The 21,951-nt window shown below is 43.6% G+C and overlaps 1 protein-coding gene across 2 annotated transcripts in view; it reads right to left on the bottom strand.

The window, feature by feature from the left end:
- Positions 1-7,722: 7,722 nt before the first annotated feature.
- The window catches only part of sh2d4a (SH2 domain containing 4A), a 102,499-nt gene continuing 88,270 nt past the window's right edge, over positions 7,723-21,951 (bottom strand). For both annotated transcript variants that reach the window (XM_055875458.1, XM_055875457.1), the window contains exons 2-9: positions 21,366-21,703; positions 20,213-20,372; positions 17,131-17,296; positions 15,301-15,433; positions 10,991-11,189; positions 10,107-10,237; positions 8,867-9,084; positions 7,723-8,548 (exon numbers count right to left, since the gene is read on the bottom strand). In XM_055875458.1, coding sequence (XP_055731433.1) covers positions 8,456-8,548; positions 8,867-9,084; positions 10,107-10,237; positions 10,991-11,189; positions 15,301-15,433; positions 17,131-17,296; positions 20,213-20,372; positions 21,366-21,540 — 1,275 coding nt within the window. In that variant the 5' untranslated portion in view covers positions 21,541-21,703 and the 3' untranslated portion in view covers positions 7,723-8,455. The remainder of the gene's footprint in view (positions 8,549-8,866; positions 9,085-10,106; positions 10,238-10,990; positions 11,190-15,300; positions 15,434-17,130; positions 17,297-20,212; positions 20,373-21,365; positions 21,704-21,951) is intronic.

Here is a 21,951-nt window from a genome sequence, read left to right as displayed (position 1 = left end):
AGCAGTGCGACAAAAACAGAGTTACACATAAACATACGTACATTCAACACAATAGAAGAAAATAAATCTATATACAGTTTGTGCAAATGTAGAAGAGTAGGTAAGGCAATAAATAGGCCATAGAGGTGAAATAATTACAATTTTGCATTAACACTGGAGTGATTAGATGTGCAAGTGGAGATACTGGGGTGCAAAAGAGCAAGATGGTAAGTAACAATGTGGGGATGAGGTAGTTGGGTGTGCTATTTACAGATTGGCTGTGTACAGGTACAGTGATTCGTAAGTTGCTCTGACAGCTGATGCTTATTAAAGTTAGTGAGGGAGATATAAGACTCCAGCTTCAGTGATTTTTGCAATTCGCTCCAGTCATTGGCAGCAGAGAACTGGAAGGAAAGGTGGCTGAAGGAGGTGTTTGCTTTGGATGACCAGTGAAATATACAAGCTGGAGTGCGTGCTACGGGTGGGTGTTGCTATGGTGACCAGTGAGCTGAGATAAGGCGGGGCTTTATCTAGCAAAGACTTTTATAGATGACCTAGAGCCAGTGGGTTTGGTGACATATGTAGTGCGGGCCAACCAATGAGAGCATACAGGTCGCAGTGGTGGGTAGTATATGGGGCTTTGGTGACAAAACGGATGGCACTGTGATAGATGACATCCAGTTTACTGAGGAAAGTGTTGGGGGCTATTTTGTAAATGACATCGCCGAAGTCAAGAATCGGTAGGATAGTCAGTTTTACGAGGGTATGTTTGGCAGCATGAGTGAAGGATGCTTTGTTGCGAAATAGGAAGCCAATTCTAGATGTAATTTTGGATTGGAGATGTTTGATGTGAGTCTGGAAGGAGAGTTTACAGTCTAACCAGGCACCTAGGTATTTGTAGTTGTCCACATATTCTAGGTCAGAACCGTCCAGAGTAGTGATGCTAGTCGGGCGGGAGGGTGCGGGCAGCAATCGGTTGAAGAGCATGCACTTAGTTTTACTAGCATTTAAAAGCAGTTGGAGTCCACGAAAGGAGTGTCGTATGGCGTTGAAGCTCATTTAGAGGTTTGTTAGCACAGTGTCCAAAGAAGGGCCAGATGTATACAGAATGGTGTCGTCTGCATAGAGGTGGATCAGAGAATCACCAGCAGCAAGAGCGACATCCATTGATATATATACAGAGAAAAGAGTCGGCCCGAGAATTGAACCCTGTGGCACCCCCATAGAGACTGTCAGAGGTCCAGACAACAGGCCCTCCGATTTGACACACTGAACTCTATCAGAGAAGTAGATGGTGAACCAGGCAAGGCAGTCATTTGAGAAGCCAAGGCGATTGAGTCTGCCGATAAGAATGCAGTGATGACAGTCGAAAGCCTTGGCCAGGTCGATGAAGACGGCTGCACAGTACTGTCTTTTCGATGGTGTTATATCGTTTAGGACCTTGAGTGTGGCTGAGGTGCACCCGTGACCAGCTCGGAAACCAGATTGCATAGTGGAGAAGGTATGGTGGGATTTGAAACGGTCTAAGTTTTTAGAAAGGCAGGGCAGGATGGTTATAGGTCTATAACAGTTTGGGTCTCGTGTTTTCCCCCTTTTGAAGAAGAGCTTTCCAACAGCAGCTTTCCAATCTTTGGGGATCTCAGATGATACGAAAGAGGTTGAATAGGCTAGTAATAGGGGTTGCAACAATTTCGGCAGATAATTTTAGAAACGGATGTTCCAGATTGTCTAGCCCAGAGGAATTGTAGGGATCCAGATTTTGCAGCGCTTTCAGAAAATCAGCTATTTGGGTGGAGGAGAGGCGGGGGCGGGGCTGAGATGTTGGGCGGGGTAGCCGAGTGGAAAGCATGGCCAGCCATAGAAAAATGCTTATTGAAATTATCGATTAACGTAGATTTATCGGTGGTGACAGTGTTTCCTATCCTCAGTGCAGTGGGCAGCTGGGAGGAGGTGCTCTTATTCTCCATTGACTTTAGTGTCCTAAAACCTTTTGGAATTAGTGCTACAGGAAGCAAATTTCTGTTAGGAAAGCTAAGGCTAGCTTTTTCAAACTGACTGGGGGCTGAAGGGGGTTTATAACAAGCGGCAACGGCGAGACTTGTTTCTGGAAAGGTGGATTTAAAAAAAAAGTAGAAGCTCTAATTGTTTGGGCACAGACCTGGATAGTATGACAGAACTCTGCAGGCCAACTCCGCTCCCTTTGGCAGTTCTGTCTTGTTGGAAAATGTTAGTTAGGGATGGACATTTCTGGATTTTTAGTGGCCTTGATAAGCCAGGATTCAGACACGGCTAGGACATCCGGGTTGGCGGAGTGTGCTAAAGCAGTGAATAAAACAAACTTAGGAATGAGGCTTTTAATGTTAACATGCATGCAACCAAGGCTTTTACGGTTACAGACGTCAACAATTGAGAGCTCCTGGGGAATGGGAGTGATGCTGGGGGCTGCAGGGCCTGGGTTAACCGCTACATCACCAGAGAAGGAGTAGGATAAGGGTATGGCAAATGGCTATAAGAACTGGTCATCTAGTGCGTTCGGAACAGAGAGTAAAAGGAGCAGATTTCTGGGCGTGGAAGAATAGATTCAAGCCATAATGTACAGACGGGTATGGTAGGATGTAAGTACAGTAGAGGTAAACCTAGGCATTGAGTGACGATGAGAGGTTTTGTCTCTGGAGGCATCATTTAAGCCAGGTGAGGTCACTGCATGTGTGGGGGGTGGAACAAAAGTGCTAGCTAAGGCATATTGAGCAAGGCTGGAGGCTCTACAGTGAAATAAGACAAAAATCCCTAACCAAAACAGCAATAGACAAGGTATATTGACATTTAGGGAGAGGCATGTGTAGCCGAGAGATCATAGGGTCCAGTGAGTAGCTAGGCGAGCTGGAGACACAGCGATTCAGACAGCTAGCAGGCTGGATCTAGCAGATGGCACACAGCCAAGACAACGCAGGAGTGGCGTCGGGACAAGTCTGAATGTCCTTGAGTAGCTCAGCCAGAGCCCGAACTTGAATCAAAACATCAAGAGAGACCTGAAAATAGGCAAGGCTCAGATCAATGTGGCAGTGTTGCCATAGTTTATAAAAGTTTTTCTTTATAATGTCTAAATAAAGATGGCTTCAACCCCCATATAACACACTTCAACTGACATCGTGTGTACATTGTACAATCACATCAGTGAGAGAGCATCAAATAGCACATTTGTATATATCCACTGTTTGTTCATGTTTCAGTCATGTCTTTGGTCACACTTGTGTGGGTCAAACAAAAACACCCTAATGATTGGTTGGGTGGCAATAGAGCTTCCCACAATGCAGGTGATGGCTGTAGGATGAAGTTGTTGAAGAGCAGCTGCAGAAACTTGCTGTCGACTGCAGCAGCGATACTGGATATTATGGGCTTCTTCAACATTGCAGGTGACTGCCGACTGACTGATCTACAAAGAACCTTGCATCGTAAATAAACAAGTCATTATTTGTAGATCAGTCAGTCGGTCACAATTGACATAGGATACATTTGGGTTCTGATCTTCTCGAACGCAGCCAATGACAAGATACTTGTCTCCACCCTCAATGGGATTTGTTGTCCACAGAGCAGAACGGTGGGCTGTCAATCTCCTGCCTATTCCTCTTTGGATTGATGGATACATGTCGTTATTTGAATATTTGATGAGGGGTGTTGACGTAAACGGCCTGTATTCAATGGAGAGTAAGATGCTATGCTAGCCTCATGAATATGCATAGACAACTCCGTTAGTGTTTTTTCTCCAAGTTGCCAGGATGTCACGTGCATCACACATATCAGTACACTCGTAACCTAAGCATTACGACACTTCTATTAGATCAAATTAACCTCATGTATCAAAATAGCAATTCATTTTTATCTTGACTAGATTCAACACTTACTGTGCCCCCATAAAACTATTCACTTTAATAATGAATGATCTGCTTAACGTGGAAAGATTTTGGGCGGAGTAAACCCTCTGGCTTCACCTCTTCCTCTGACTGCAGTCACCTTGACCTTTGGATCACATGATTTTTATCAAGTTTAGTAAGGCAAGACACTTTCAAACACACCCAATAACTAGACTACCTAGGTGTGCTAAAGTAGAAAACATAACGCAATATACAACAAGGCAACTGTAAACATGTTGTCCATCACATGTTGTCCCCCCCCATGACAAACAGATGGATTAAGATCCATAGCCCCACCTCCGATTTCATTGTGTGGGACAATAACAATGTTTTAGCTAAATTAAGGACAGAGCCCTCCACACAACCTCTACAATCAGTCTTGTGAGAGAGAAAGAGCTTGGGGACAGTTTTGTAAGTAAGTTCTGTGTCCTATGACTGCTGGGTGAATCACTGAGAAAAAAAAGGCTACAGATAACATGTCCCCCATGAATGATGCAGCACCTCCCTTGGGCCAATCAGTGTACTTTTATAAATGCCAGATCTCTATGGCAAGAAGCATCATTCACCCAAGTTTTGTCAATGCGTGCCAGTGGTGTCCGAGATATCGCATGGGCTACCTAGACACACATCCCTGAGCATGTGTGCCAGATTTCAGCACTCAGTCAAATAGATCAAGAGATATAAACATGTACCAGTTATAGTGCCACCATGTGGTCGATATGAATGTTCTTACATATGTTGAGTCTTGACAGTGTTTGCAATGTGTACCAAATTGTGTTCCAATACAAATCTTCTTGACTGATTTTTATGCATATGTGCCAGACCACACCCGCATGAATGTTTATTGGTCAATAGCAGCTATGTTGTTTTAGGTACTAGTCTGGAAAATATTGCGTTGAGACCTTTGTCCACAGATGCCACAACGTTTTGTGCAAATCGTTTTTTCAGTGCCAGAAGAGTAGCTTTTGACACGTTTCTCACAATTCTAAATTGCGGAAAATCCATCATGGCAGACCTTATAGGTGACCGAGGCAAATGTGTTCCTTCTGAGAGGGACCTATGTACCAAATTTCATGACTTTTAAGTCAAAACAGACTGACTTTTTAATTGTATTTTCACTCGTTATAGCACCACCTTCTGGCCAATCAGTGTAATTTTGTAAACGACTGCGCTCTATGGCAAGACGCATCATTCACCCAAGTTTGATCAAAATCGTGCCAGTGGTGTCCGAGATATCGTGTGTGACTGAAGGACGGATGGAGACAGATACAGTCTCCTCCCCAATTTCATCGTGGGAGAAAATGAAGGTAACATGCACTATGATTTGGTACTTACTGTTGCATTAACATGTACAATGTTTTATCGGTAAAGATGCGCCAGGGGGATTTTGCGCTGATGCATTCAAGTTCGTCAGGTTCTGACCGGAGAATATGCAAAAGTCCGCATGAGCAGAACAGGTGACTGACGTATCACCCACAAAGGCAGGGAATATTGTACAGGTGGATATACAGGTTATCAGAGCTGTGAAATGTTAGCTTCCTGGGTGCAAATTCTGCTGGCTGGGTTTTTGGAGCCCTCATTCCACTCAAGTATCAGATCAGTCCACCCCTCCTATGCACGATCATGACTCATCCAGCAGAGATGATTTTATATCGATTTTATGGGAATTTATTTGATTTAAACGGAGTGGCTGCGGTTCCGACTTTTCTTCTCAACAGGTCTAAAGTCCCAAAAGCTTCTGCGCATGTGAGGAATTCTTTATTTTACGCAGTCTCTGGTCCAGTGTTGCCAATTTAGCGACTTTGTCGCTATATTTAGCGAGTATTCAGACCCCTCTAGCGACACATTTTCAAAAAAGCGACTAGCGACAAATCTAGCAACTTTTCTGGTGTTATTGGAGACTGATGTGAAAGCACGTATCGTTCTTATTCTTGTCAACGAGCAGCGGATGCTGCCGTGGGCCCCACCCCCGTCCCAAAGCACTCACAGGCGGCCCAGTCCTCGCGCAGCAATCCCTCCCAGCTGCAGTCAGGGCAGGAGATGTTCACCCCTCCGAGTCCAGACCGCGAATGAATCGCGCATTCGGGAAGCCGCCGCTGGCTGATCCCACCCTGGCTTACATTTTTTTTTTTTAACTATTAAACCTGAATTAGGGCCAGACTAGTTACCATAATTTTCTCACATTGCCATTGGGTTTTTCTATTGTTTTTTTGTTGATCCACTTAGATTGTATACATTTTTATTTATTTTTGTTATGGTTAAAAATGTTCATGATTTACTGTGACTTGTTGTAGGCTCCTAAGTGGACCATAAATTTGAAAACCAAACCAAATTAAGAAAACTAAACTAAAAAATAAGTAACTCTGCCAGAGTGTCTCTTTTGGGTCACTTTTGCCGGTCCCAAGCCCAGATAAAGGAGGAGGGTTGGAATTGTGACATAAAAAAAACAAGAAGACAGAAGTTCATTTGTAGTTCTAAACATATTTAGGTGTTTTTTACTCACTTTTGTCTCTCCCACGAAGTTATTCCTCTCTCCTACAGCGTCCATAACAATTACATGTACATTGCCAATTATGCAAATTAGGTGATGGCATCATTTAGTGACTTCTAGGACAGCCATTAGCTACTTTCCTTACTGAAGAGTTGGCAACACTGCTCTGATCAACTCATAGGGGACAAGCTACTCTGGCGAATGCTCCTCCTTTAATAAAGTTAGATCAAAGTTGAATCAATGTCTGCAAGATCACAATGACAGTACTCTGCATAACCCATAACAGCATATAGCAGAGGCTGAATGGGATCAAACCTCAACAGCGCGTGCCACTAGGAAAAAAATGTGCTTTGAAACTAAACAAGTAGGCTATTCTACAGCTTGCTAACACTATCTGCTCTAAAATTCACTCACTTTACATAATTCAAAACACCACCGTAGGCTCCTTTGAAACTGTAGCCTATAACTCAAGATGATATAAGTGCATATCCCCATGAAACTGATTGAGATCAACTGATTGGTAGGCAGGTGCTGCATGGACGTTTCACTGGTAAAAGTTGGAAGAATTATCATTCATGCTTGGCAGAGAAACTTTGCACAAGGCGAGTAGAGCAGAGAATGTGCATAAAGCAGAGAATCCCGCCCACGCACAGAAGCATCGGGACCTTTTTCTGGCGGGAAGAAAGGTCCAGAAAAGTATGCTCGTCAGCCTCTTCCTTTTTTAAATAGTTTATTAAAATGTCTAGAGTAGAATGACTTCTTGTTTTAGGGCCGTGTGGCTGATACATGAATTGGTTCTACTAAATGTATGCTGCGTTTTTACACAGGTAGCCCAATTCTGATCTTTTTCCCATTATTGGCAAGATATCTGATCTTAATGGTCTAAAAGACCAATAAGTGGCAGAAGATCGGAATTCAGCTTCCTGTGTAAACACAGCCGTAGACTCCCCAAAGCTGAATCAGTTATAGAACATTGTAAATATTGTTGCTTTGCAGGTAATGTATTATGTTCATAATGTGCTTTTAGAAAACTATAACTGCAAAATTAAATGAATCTCTTTGTTATGTGTTTTGTCAGACTCCTATAGGGGTATAATCCAAACCAGGATTCATTAGTTAGCCAGCTAACTTTGATAAACAACCAGAAGTAACTAATGATTTTCCCGATTCATTAAGAAAGCTAAATCTAGATGTATTTTTGGTCGTTGAGTCATTACACCATGTCCATCTCCCCCCCCCCCAAAAAAAATCGGAATATTTAAGCAAGCTAGCCAACTCATTGATCGTGCTTTTTGTAGTACTAGCATGCTCCTCAGGTCAGCATTGAAACCAATTAGACAGTTGCAATACAAAGTGCAGAATTTATTCAAGTCATTCGTCCCCAAACAGGCGACTGTTGTTTATTGTCGCTGTCAAATGTGCCTTTACAATACTGGCCTCTTGGTACATGTCTATGAATACATCACCGGAAATGATATTACAGGCCTGTTCATATTGTACGTGGGGGATAGAGGAGGTCTATATATAATAGAAAGTCAGTGGCTTGACAGTTGGCACTTGGGGGGGGGGGGTAGCGTCAACGTCAACACGGATGTGAAACTTTCTGAACATTGCAGATAGAAATAGAATTAATTGAACCGACACGATACCCTAGTATGAAGTCAACCAAAGTTCCTCCTTGATAAAAAATGGTTATTCTATTATTGTTCTAGTCTACATGAGACACCGTAATCGGTTCTAAACATTACACTTCTATCGGAACATCCTGTAAATCCTCCTGAGAAAACAAGCTCTGTTGGTTATGTAGCCATAGTGTGAGTCTCCCGTAGAAACACTTTGTTCCACAGAGATCCGTCTCATGCCTAAAGGTTGTGTCTTAATATTCTAAAGTGGCTTCCTTCCTTGTCTCTTTCCCACCTTGACTACTGTCCTTAGACTTTAAAAGCTACTGACAGGTGAAACCACTTGGTCTCAATCATTCACCTGTTGAGACCTTTCTGACCAGTGGTCATGAAGGAAGGAGACTAGGAGAGGAGGCTGTTTTAGACTATTGGGACATGACCCTTGCAGGGTTTCAGGTAAAGAGTTCTGCATAGTCCACACCACTAGGCCTCTGGCCACATGGCTGGAGCAGCTGCTCCCCTCCTGACATGGTGATTGGCTCCCCCTAGTGACAGAAGAAAATGCAAAGCGTCATTATTCTGCTCCACTTCAACAGTTCACGTGAATACATAACAAGGTGCATTAGTCTCAACATACCACCCACAGTAAATCCTGTATTATTTCAGTTTTAGTCATTTAGCACATGCCTATCCAGAGCGACTTATAAGTGCATTCAACTACAGTAGGCATTCAACTACAGTAGGCAAAACCACCAAATATCACAACCATTGCCAGTAAACCCCTCAAAGCTACCCTAAACAACCCCCAAATACATATATATTTTTTTTAAAGCACAAAATAAGGGCTCTAGATGTGCCACTACCTCGTGGAACTCCACAAGCTCTGCCAACGAGGTGAATCTGATCTGGTGTCCCAGCAGCATGTAGCAGCCCTCTGTAGCGTCAACGAGGAAGTGTTTAAACTCCTCTTTGCATCGATAAGACAGGACGTATCCCAGAATCCTTTCGCTGACCCGCACCAGAAAGTGCCCGGGTTCCCCCTCGCTCAGTAAGTCCTCGGCTTCCTGCCGCGAAATGATGCCTTGGTGGTAAAAGTAATGGTGGGTCAGTTATTAAGTATTACCAAGTCAGAATGATTCCCTGAAGTGACATATTAAGGATGGATAGCTGAGGACCACATACATGTACATGTTTTACTCTCCAGAAAACTACCTGTAGCCCTGAGATACTTGTGGAGATCTGACAGGATTTAATAGGTTTAAGCAATATGACAATATCTCCACTTGGTCTTCTGATAGGCCAGGTTCTAATTCCTCCATATTGCAACCCAGTCAGAGCTACACAAGTGTATCTAGGGAGTAGGGAAAAGGGGGTGTTTCTGGACAGGGCCGTTGCTTCCGTTCAACATGAGAAGCCTGGCTGGGGTGTATTCATTAGTCGCATACCGCAACGAAAACAAGAGTTTCTATTGGACACATTGAGGTCAGTCCCTCCCTGTTTCGTTCCAAGTGAATACACCTCTAATCATACCTACTGCCAGTCCTTTCAGATAAGTATTAAATATAGGAGAAGTCCCAGGGCAAGAGAGTTACTGATAAACCCGCTGTGTAGCAGCAGAATTTGCATAGGTGCCCAGCACCTACTATGTCAGGGGTAGCTAGGCAACCCTGGTCCTGGAGTGCTCAGCATGTACTTCACATTTTTGGAAGACCAAGTGTGTTGAATCTAGGCAATTCACTAAACAATTAGCTAAGTTAGTCAGGTCTGGTGCCTAGTTGGAATACTGCAGTACCTACGGTACTCCAGGAACAGGGTTACCTACTCCTGCACTATGTGGTTCAGTAAATTGATCAAACTTGGGTATTCTGTGGTATAATTAAGATATTACAAACAGTAGGAGGCATCAGACCTACTACTAACCAACTGTGCTGAGTGGCATGGAGACTGATGTGGTCTCTTCACACACATACAGTAAATGACTTTCGGTCTAATGTAAACTAACTAAGATTTATTTGCATTTGTGGCTATTTGCATATGTTGTTCATTCTAGATGGAATCCTCTTGTTCAGTTAGAAACATTTCCGGTGCAATTTGGCCCCTTACCATGGAACCAAGACGCTATGCGACTCTGGTCCTTCTGGAAACCCGCTCGGACAGGCAGCTGTTCCTCCTGGAACCATCTAATAATGTGCTCCCTGCTGGAGGTGGACAGTGTGCGTTGCACCCCTTGCTTCCTGTCAGGCAGCGACACAGAGAGAAAAAAAGTGGGTCAGGCAGTCAGCCAGCCAGTGAAAGGCATTCATGTGTTTAAGCTCTAGGGCTCAGTTTTTTTCTGCATGGCTTTGTCTGAAAGGGGAATCCCTAGACATCAACTTTCAGTGAATGAGACAAACCATCACAAGCACGAGGATTGACGTGTACTTACAGGATGACTACTGCAAAAACCCATTACCATATCAGGCTGGTGGAAAGATTTGGTTCACTAATACTAGTGTGAATATAGAGTGGATTTAACCAACTTTTCAATAATATAACTATTATTGAATAGCTATATTATTGACCTTCAGACCTGCAAAGTCCTAAGTGATAGTCACTAAGGGAAGGGGCTAGGGTTTTGGGCTGTGCCATAGCAGATGACTGGATACCATTGGGTTTCAGTGGGGTTGAGCCTAGTCCAGGGTGTATTCAGTGATGTCAAACATCCTTAACGGTGCAGATATAAATGTAATTAATAGAGCCAACATAACTGCAGAATGATGCTCTACTCCACATAACCAACAATAGTATTTATATCGGAATGTTCTAGAATGTTGGACCCTAGACCTCCTGAACAGCAGGGTTGGGGTCAACACCAGAAGTAACCTGACATTCCGATTCCAACAAATGCACACATTTCTCCAAGAATTGACATCCTGAATTTAAAAAGGAATTGATCCCAACTCTGCTGAACAGGCCCTGTATTACTGTGAAGGCACAGGTCAGCTCACGGGTTAAGGGTGTCGCTGGTCACAGTAAGGTTCCTGGGTTTGGGTTTGGGCGGGAGGGCAGGTCTGTCCCCGCCGAAGGCCCTGGTGGCCGCAGCCACACGACCTCGCTCCAGAGCCTTGACCGATTGCCGCCGGTGGTCATCACGGGTCTGCTTGGCAATGGACCGTCGCCGCAGGTCAGCCGCTTTGGACTTCCGCACTGTGGAAAAACACAGAATACAAAAACACATACATGTAAACTCTCACACACACACACAAAATCCTACCTTCATGGTTCTTCATATATATGACGTTTGTTTTTCTTAAAATTAAGTGAAATAAATGAAAAACGAGAAAGTTAGATCTGCATAAACCCATTTGAACATGGCGCTATAAGGTTCTATCTGCAATCCAATCACAAGCCTGAACGAATACAGACGAACCAATCAGAACACATCTTTGCCATCTCCCTCCAAGTATGGTCTAGGCTAGTCTATGTATGATAATCATAATACATTTCATAACGTATTTGATGTGTTCTGACTATCTTGATAATAGTGCCATATTCTAATCACTGACCACATTTACATGCACACCAATATCCCGTTATTATTCGGGATACTCAAGTAAACCATTTTTGAGTTCATGCATGTAAACTAAACATCATATCCTGTTTACAATAACCCAAAAAAGCTTGTATCCCAGTTATGAGAATCCCGGATAAGATGCCTGGGATATGCTGATGTAAGATGGGATACTGTGGCACGTCAACATCTTATCCCGTTTACTGTTGGTTTTTTATGGTCTGTGCATGCTCAGTTTCACAAATCACTTCATAAAAGCAGGCTACCTGCACAGTTCCATCCACCATAATAATTTAGCCTACTATAATTTATTTACTTTCACCTCTAATTTAGACAAGTTCCTGCATTTGGTAGGCCATATAATTTCTGACATAGTAAGAAACATGCAGCTTCTCTTCTGTCATACCTTGTGCCCCAGAATATAAATATATATACACACCTTTTTCTCCCCAATTTCGTGATATCCAATTGGTAGTTACAGTCCCATAGCTGCGACTCCCAAACGGACTCGGGAGAGGCGAAGGTCGAGAGCCGTGCGTCCTTCGAAACACAACCCAACCAAGCCGCACTGCTTCTTGACACAATGACCACTTAACCTGGAAGCCAGCTGCACCAATGTGTCGGAGGAAACACCGTGCACCTGGCGACCGTGTCAGCGTGCACTGCGCCCGGCCCACCACAGGAGTCACTAGTGGGACAAGGACATCCCTGCCAGCCAAACCCTCCCCTAACCCGGACGACGCTGGGCCAATTGTGCGCAGCCCCATGGGTCTCCCGGTCGCGGCAGAGCATGGACTCGAACCCAGAATCATTAGTGGCACAGATAGCACTGCGCCACTCGGGAGGCCTGCGCCACTCGGGAGGCCTGCGCCAGAAGACTAAATAAAGTAGTGCTCTTCAGAATAATGTTTTACATTGATAAAATGAATGTATTAATAATCTAGTTAACAGCGGTAAAGTTGTCTGTTTCGTTTAGGGACCGGGGAGAAAATGCAATAACTCCAAAACAGTGGAAAGATTGTCCCTGTGCAAAATGTCATCAGTTTGACCGGTTTTTAAATGAAAAGCTAAGAAAACAACGTAACACGTTTCTGATAAGACTTCAGTTTGTCTTGGGGGCATATTTTACATGGTTGAAATACCGTCTGCTTGCATAAGTGTCAAAGATAACGTTACGTGCACATTCACATTTTCACTGCAAGAAATGCATAACCTAATTCTGCAGGAGTTAATATTAGATTACTCTACATCTGAGAGGTTATATGCCTACGGTCAATGTCCTTATTTCAGTTACTATTCCATTTAACCCATTTACTTAAATGAGGAATATTCTGTTTATTCATGGTTACATGGATACTATTGAGCGCGCGACAGATAGATCCATCTATCTCTATAGGTGCGTGTAAACAGCTTATCCCAAATAAGACCTTAAGCGGGATATGAGCTCTTATCCGGAATCATTTATATATTAAAAAAACGTAACATGTCTAATTCCTTGGTGTCAGAACCTTATGGTTGAACCCAGATTGAACCTTATGGCTCTGAAACGTCAATCTACCACTGAACACACCTACTCATTCCAGGGTTTTTCTTTATTTTTTCTACATTGTAGAATAATAGTGAAGACATCAAAACTATGAAATAACACATATGGAATCATGTAGTAACCAAATAACTTAAATCAAAATATATTTTATATTTGAGATTCTTCAAAGTTGCCACCCTTTGCCTTGATAACAGCTTTGCACTCTTGGCATTCTCTCAACCAGCTTCATGAGGTAGACATCTGGAATGCATTTCAATTAACAGGTGTGCCTTCTTAAAAAAGTTAATTTGTGGAATTTCTTTCCTTCTTAATGCGTTTCAGCCAATCAGTTGTGTTGTGACAAGATAGGGGTGGTATACAGAAGATGGTCTTTTACAAAATAGGGCTAAGTCCATATTACGGCAAGAACAGCTCAAATAAGCAAAGAGAAACGACAGTCCATCATTACTTTAAGACATGAAGGTCAGTCAATATGGAACATTTCAAGAACTTTGAAAGTTTCTTCAAATGCAGTCGCGAAAACCAGCAAGCGCTATAATGAAACTGGCTCTCACGAGGACCACCACAGGAAAGGAAGACCCAGAGTTACCTCTGCTGCAGAGGATAAGTACATTAGAGTTAACTGCACCTCAGATTGCAGCCCAAATAAATGCTTCACAGAGTTCAAGTAACAGACACATCAACTGTTCAGAGGAGACTCCATGAATCAGTCCTTCATAGTTGAATTGCTGCAAAGAAACCACTACTAGAGGACACCAATTAGAAGAAGAGACTTGCTTGGGCCAAGAAACACGAGCAATGGACAGACAGGTGGAAATCTGTCATTTTGTCCTTTCCTTTGAGATTTTTGGTTCCAACCGCCGTCTTTGTGAGACGCAGAGCGTATACTCAATATCTCAGAACAGATATAAACTTAGTCCCAAGGTCACGATTTGTCTGGTTACCCTACTGAATGTAAACAAACCGTTTCACAAGGCCAAGAAACAGTCATCTGCGTAATGATCAACTGGTGTGCCCTATATAGCTCTATCCAGAGGCCCAAGGGGGTTTCCTGCCTTCCATACATTCTATTTCAACCCATTTATGATAAGTGTTAAAGCAGCAGAAAAGGTTTTTCACATTCAGAGGCAACAGTGGAAGACTGGTGTACATTTCAGACTAAGCACAAGACAAACAGTATATGTCCACACTTTGTCAGAAACTGAATTTTAAAAAATTATACTGTTAATCAGTGCAACTGAAGGTCGGCTATAATCTTTGTCAAACAGGAAGGTTAATTATTAACTTGTGTTGGAACTATATTCATTATACTTGGGAGTTTGCCATGGAGGAAATAATCATCATGATGTACGTTTGTCCAATGTAACATTAATACAATACTTCCTATTTATACAATCTAGATGTTCAGGTCGGTGGTAAACTATAGGACTGCGTCCCCCAGATATGTCTTCAACACGAAATCAAAACGTTTTCCAATGAGGTCAACATATTTGTGCAGCCATTCTGAGATCACGTTGAGTGTTCTAAAATTAGCGCCAACAAAGAATGGCAAGTAACACACATCACCCCAAGCCATGCTAAGGATCTGGCTGAGGACCGACGGTTTCCAAGGATATCAGGAATTTATATTCACATTCTGGGCTTGTCCAATAGATGGGTTAGCTGACGATGTCATGAAAGCGATGCTTCAAATCAGGCAGAAGTCTGTCAGTTGTTATTCTGGATGGCCAGATATAACTATCAACAATGACAAGAAACTACCATGTGGGGAATCATAGGTGACTCGTTTCAGTTAGTTTCTTGTTCTTGATACCATGGCTTGTTTTGAGGCCTTTTGACTGATTTCATGGCAATGCTAATATGACTAAAATTCGCTAGCTAGCCAACAACTGTAACGATGAAATTGAGAGACAACAAGTGCTCATTGTGCAAATGGATGTTTTCAATCAACATATTGGAGACTAAATATAGTTGACATGTTTTCAACATTCTGTCCGTTTTTCCCCATAGCTGCACCCGTGTCGGTTTAGTTGCTGAACCAACCAACCAGTCTATAAGAAACACCGGTTTTAATGGCAATCTTCTGAGATGTGAAGCTCGACTGCAGAAATGACGACCTAGAATCCGTATGCTTCAGTTTCTCCAGTGTGTGTGTGTGTGTGTGTGTGTGTGTGTGTGTGTTTGTGTGTGTGTGTGTTTACATGAATCTTGCCAGTGTTGGTCGTTTCTCTCCTCTCTGACCTCCCTCAAGTCCATGTAGATCTCTTGCTTTCTCTTCTGCTCCACTCTTTGCACCTCCTCCTCAGCCCTCCTCCTCTCCTCCGCCTCTCTTTTCTGAGAGAAACAGTGGGAAGGAGAAAAATAAATGTCACCATTGAACAGCAGTGGCTAAACAAATAGAAAGACTGTGGAATTGAACCAGGGTCATGTTCATTAGAGCACACCTGGCAAAAAGTTCAAACATTTTTTTCCCTCCTCCAGAGTTTTACCTGCAGTAAATCAAGTCAATTTCAAACACTGTATAAAGACAGTGATGCTATGAGCTCAAACAAATGTATTTATTCATTGTTTTGAACTGGCCTACATGGGGAAGTTTGAAACAACTGACTGTTTAGGAAGGACATTGTTCTAAAAGTTGGTCAAATAACTGGACGGTCAACGATAACTGGAAAGCGATTATGTGTGTTGTTTAGCTAACGTGTTATGGTCACGAGGATGTGGGCAAACAATACCATTGATGAAACATTGAGTAGTTCCTGTAAGTTGACAAAATGAGCTTTCAATACCCATTGTGAGGCTAATTGTTTTATATCAATGCATCACCAGCTTCCTTGTTTACATAACTTAAACACTCATTATACTGTGACAATATTATAGAATGACATTTTAAATCAATGGGCTAATACTTAACCATATAACCTGTCAAACTGTACTTATGATCAAAACACTTGATGACATGACCTTAGAATAATTGTTCAACTGTCTAAGATTTAAGGCAAGAGTCCCTGGAGAGCTAGAGTACTGGGAGTGCAGGCTTTTGATCCAGCCAAGCACAAAAATAAGTAATGCAACAAATCAGACTTGATGAGCTGGGCTGGAACCATAGAAATAGAGGACTCTAGTGCCCAAAAGCCTGTTTTAGCATGGGTAGCGCCATTGCGTCTTTCACCATTTTGGATGTATGTGTGAATTGTTAGTATTAGAGACACCCAACATGGCTTGGGGATTCGAACTCCAGGGTTGACGTTGACAATGTCTGACCCTGGTCATGACCACACTCCCTGAGGGTGTCTCAGGGGTGAAAAGACACAACAAAAAACACACACACACAAAAAAAACGAGTGACCTTTCAGTTACTGGCCCAATGATCTAACCGCTAGGCTACCTACCGCCCGTGTAGTCAACTGGATATCCTATGGGTTAAGGAAGCATCACATAATTCCATCCAGGTCATCAGGAGGGATCAGCCAATGAATTAACTAGTGAGCAAACATGCCATAAAGGCAGTAAATCACCAACCTTGCTTTTATACCTGTTCAAACAACACACTCGATGTGGCAGTATGCACCCTTTGTTTGTTTGCCAACGCAGAAGTAATAGAAAAACTAAATGGACTACTTCAAAATGGAGATTGCCTCAATGGCGCTGCCCATGGTCTCACAGACGCCATAATGGGACAGATACAATGTCTATCTAAGTCTATGGCTGGAAGAAAAGTCTGGACTACCTGTAACCTTCTGGACTACCTGTAACCTGTAACCTTCATGATGAAGGGGGCCTTCATGATGGGCTAGGGGGGGGGGGGGCTTCATGATGGGCTAGGGGGGGGGGGGGGGGGCTTCATGATGGGCTAGGGGGGGGGGGGCTTCATGATGGGCTAGGGGGGGGCTTCATGATGGGCTAGGGGGGGTGGGTGTTCATGATGGGCTAGGGGGGGTGGGTGTTCATGATGGGCTGGGGGGGGTGGGTGTTCATGATGGGCTGGGGGGGGGGGGCTTCATGATGGGCTAGGGGGGGGCCTTCATCTCCACCTCCTGTTGGCTCTGCTCCTGAGCTGCAGCCCGTCGCTCCACCTCCTGTCGCTCCACCTCCTGTCGCTCCACCTCCTGTCGCTCCACCTCCTCTTTCCACGACTGCAGCTCTGAGTCCATCAACACGCTGGAGAACCTCTTGACCAGCTCCGCCTCCTTCTTCGCCCTACACACACACACACACACACACACACACACACACACACAGGGATTGACTGAGTGAGAACACACACGAGCACCTGTAGATCTTTACCTGTCCACTGATTTTATAAAGCTTTCCCTAAAATCTAAATACCTTCCACCTCCCCAAATAGTCCCATGGCCCCTCCAATGACAGTCCACAATCCCCTACCTCGAGGCACGGATAGAAAAAAAGAGCTACAGACATGTCCGATCCATACAGGCACATGGCAACTACTATGAGGAAAACAAACAGGAAAACGCTGCACATGCTCCCAGGTAATTTTATTATAACATTTCGACCCTTCATCAGGCATCCACGGAGGTCTTCATCAGGCATCCACGGAGGTCTTCATCAGGCATCCACGGAGGCTGGGAGCATCCACGGAGCATCCACAGAGCCTGGGAGCATCCACAGAGCCTGGGAGCATCCACAGAGCCTGGGAGCATCCACAGAGCCTGGGAGCATCCACAGAGCCTGGGAGCATCCACAGAGCCTGGGAGCATCCACGGAGCATCCACGGAGCCTGGGAGCATCCACGGAGCATCCATGGAGCCTGGGAGCAGCCACGGAGCATCCATGGAGCCTGGGAGCAGCCACGGAGCATGGGAGCATCAACGGAGCATGGGAGCCTGAGCAGCAGTGTGCAGCGTTCACCTTTTTATTTACAATGAATTCACCTACGCCTCCAGCAAAAATTACCTCGATGTGCGTATGTTCTTCAGATTTTTTAATTACTATGAGGACACACCCCTAACACCACGCAGATTGACGTTTATTGGGGTGAGGCTTGTCCTGGAGGCAGAACTGAGCGATTTCAACTAGATGGGCCAGCTGCTGAGTCAAATTGGCTACATTGTAAAAATGTATGAAAACAAAAATTAGCTTTTTGGTCTTCATCTAATGTTAGGCATTAGGGTTAGCAGTGCGTTTAAGGTTCAAAATCTGATTTAGAAAATCTGCTAGTTACCACTGCAGGGCTGCCTCCAGAACAACATTCATGATGAATAAAAGCTAACCTGCTGAGGACTCAACAATAGAAGGTCTGAGGAGTGGAATGTTATGACACATAAGCAAAGTCCAGATCAGGATGGCAACAGCTAACATGCAGGCACTGAGGACTAAGTTGTAATTTAAATGCTTGCCTGTAACTTTTTACAGCGATCTCCAGTTAGGATTTGGCCCAGAATTATCAAGAATTATCAAATCACATTCATTTAAAATGGAGAATGTGGATGTTAGAGAACACAAAACAGGATTCTGTGATAGACTGTCTGGAACAAAGTCGTTACTTTAGGTTTAAATTTAGAAACCACTTAGTAAGAGAACTCAAGCATCCACAAGAACAGAGGGGTGTGAGACAGCATGTTCTCAAATGGAATTCTATTATATAACCCATATGGGCGGTTGAGTAAGGCTTTTGTCTGACCAGCCTTAGAGAAGAATTTGAAACGTCAGAATGAAGTGAATTTAGTAGAATGTTCAACAACAATGTTCACACATACAGATGGTAGAATGAGACATGGCGAAGGTGCATGAAGATAGAGGCATTCATACAGGACATCATTGTTTTAGCACTATCCACAGAGTTCTTAAAGAACGGCGTGAGACATGGTTCAATGTGACAGTAAATCATCACAATCTATTTTTGTAAAAAAAAAAATATATTAAAAAAAATGTCCACCATCTTGGAGCTTTGCCAATGATACAAGAAAAGAGTAACGGAGAGCAATGAGCAATATGGCCAACTGAGCAATAAAAGGCATTTGTACATGGTGGCCGCCATCTTTATGCACCTTCTCCATTGGAAGACGGGCATTTTGTAATGGCTGGAATCAAACAAATGGAAAGGTTTTAAACACATAGCGCTGCATTCATTCCATTACAACGAGCACCTCTGACTTAAAGTGACACCAGCCACCTGCTCACAGCATCTTTTATTTATTACTTCTCACTTACTTTTTCTTAACTTAAAGCATTTGTTGTTTAAAGGCTTGTAAGTAAGCATGTCACTGTAAGGTCTACTACACCTGTTGTATTTGGCACATGTGACAAATACCATTTGATTTTGATCTTTAACTAATCAGTGGTGGAGATGACACATTGTTTCCTGCCCACACAAGTTACCATCTCTTCTGATTACAGGTTAATTTGGGGTTATACATACCTGTGGCTCAACCAAACCCTTACAGCAGCCAGTTATCATTATCACCACCCTAACAGGGAAACATGACTAAGAAGTCAAACTCCCCCACAGTGTTGAATGACTTGTAGTTGTGGGAACAACGTCATAGGCAACACTATCATGGTTAAGTGCAGCTCACAACACAGGCAGTGCCTGACTCAATAAAATGAGAGGTTTAGTTGAAGACATTTTTAACTAGGGCTTCCTGGCTGGGAAGGGTGATGTCTAGATTAAACCCAACTATAGCCCTGTGGTATTACCGACAGCCAGAGAATCTGTGCAGAACCTACCTTACAGGTCATTTTGTGTTGGCTGGTGTGATAAGCCACAAATAGACCATAGACACACACGTCGCCTACATCAACCACTGCATCCCATTACAGGGTCTGTAGTAAATGAAGTAAGTTTATTTGCCACTGTTCAAGACAACACGCTTAACCACCTGACATCTTCCTGTCAGAAAGCGGTGTTATTGATTGCCATGACAACCATGTCTGTCTCCATAGAAGGTGTTCTATTTAAAGAGTTAAGAGTCAAATATGTGGCTAATGACCTGACAGTCAGGTCTCTCTCTGCTTTGACTGACATCTTTAACCTTTAACATGTTTGCCAATGACAGAGGGCGTTTGGCACGACAACAACAAAGGAGAGGGATAAAGCAAACACGTTGCACTGCTAAAAAATGTACGGCATGTGATGATGTAATATCCTCCCACCTGAGCTCCTCAGCCTCTCTCTGGGCCTGGCGGGCCGCTCTCTGGGCTATGATGTCATCACAGATCTGCTCGTAGGACTGGTCGGCAGGGTGGTCCCCCATCACCCACACCCATATGTCACTATCCATCCCCGCCAGCCACTGTACACTCTTCACAGAGGCTGATGCACAAAATGCACACACACACACACAGACGTGCCCCCCAGACACACAAACACACAGCACAGCCAGTTAGAAAAATACTGTGCTCATTAATCCTAGCATAATATTACTCAATTCATTTCCCACAGTGCAACAGGGTTGTAAAACACTGCTGCAGTTGGACGATTCACTCCTGTTAAAGTAGTCCATCACTACATCTGAACGCAACGTTTCAGTGGAGATCCCGATATGTCCTTTAGTCTCCAGTTTGGCATATCACTAGCTGGGTTTCTCAACTCCACGGTATGTACGTCTCGGTGGAGTTGGGTTGCAACGACTGTGGGCGGAGTTCCTCGGACTACATCAAGTCGCTGTCAGTGGATACGAGGAAACAATCGGTGGTTTTATAAAAAAGTATGGATTTAAGGGTAAGGGTTTCAGAATTTACATTTTCAGAAGTATCGACAGCGGCTCGATGTAGTTGGAGATCCAACCCACCCACCCCCACACCCACACCCACACGCACGATGAACATCGTGGCGTTGAGAATAACTCAGCTAACATATAGAAAAACAGAAACATCCCAGGAGACCAACAGTAAATTTGCTTTTCACAGAGAGAGGCATGGAAAATATCCAAAATGGCACCTAATTCCCCCATAGGGCTCTGGTCAACAGTAGTGCACTATTTTTTTTTTTACCTTTATTTAACTAGGCAAGTCAGTTAAGACTAAATTCTTATTTTCAATAACGGCCTAGGAACAGTGGGTTAACTGCCTTGTTCAGGAGCAGAACAACAGATTTTGACCTTGTCAGCTCGGGGATTCGATCTTGCAACCTTTTGGTTACTAATCCAACGCTCTAACCACTAGGCTTTCTGCCGCTACAGAGTAGTAGTACACTATACAAAGTAGTGATACACTAGAAAGTGGATAGGGTCAAATCAAATCAACATAGGGTGCCATGAGGGACACACACAACCATTCATTGTCAGTGTTGACGGCTCAGTGATACCTTTCTTGGGTTTCTTCAGAGTGGCATCCTCCTTCTCCAGTCGAGCCTCTCTATCCTTCCAGCGTCGAACCTGTTCTTCACGCATCTTAATGAACAACACCTGCTTCTGCTCTTCGCTCAGCTCAGCCAGGAGCTCAGGTGATATGAACATGTCCGTCAAAATCTGCTGGAGCATTGTAGAGCTGTAATGTCTCACCAACAGTATCCAGAGAGAACTTTAGTATTAGCAGAGAACACCTGGTGTTGGTTGGATGTTGGGAGTTTCTCAGTTGAAATATCGAGTTGTTAATCCTCTAATGAAGACTGGTCCATGCCTGTACTCACTCTCTGAATTCCCACTGAAAGAAACAGAAATGTCCATAAGAAATGGCTGCTTTGACCATAACTGTGCATCAGAGTACCTGCTGCCTTCTCCACACATTTTCTATTGGTATAGCCAGTACAGTGCCTGATAGGTTTGTTCACACCACAGGTCAGATGTTGCAACTGGTGTACACACACACACACACACACACACATACACACATACATACATATATATAAAATAGTATGTAGGAAGACAATAGTCCAGTCTCTGAACTCTCAC

The sequence above is a fragment of the Salvelinus fontinalis genome, chromosome 21 (assembly GCF_029448725.1).
Source record: "Salvelinus fontinalis isolate EN_2023a chromosome 21, ASM2944872v1, whole genome shotgun sequence".
Classification (NCBI taxonomy): domain Eukaryota; kingdom Metazoa; phylum Chordata; class Actinopteri; order Salmoniformes; family Salmonidae; genus Salvelinus; species Salvelinus fontinalis.
This window is presented reverse-complemented; position numbering and strand designations above follow the sequence as displayed.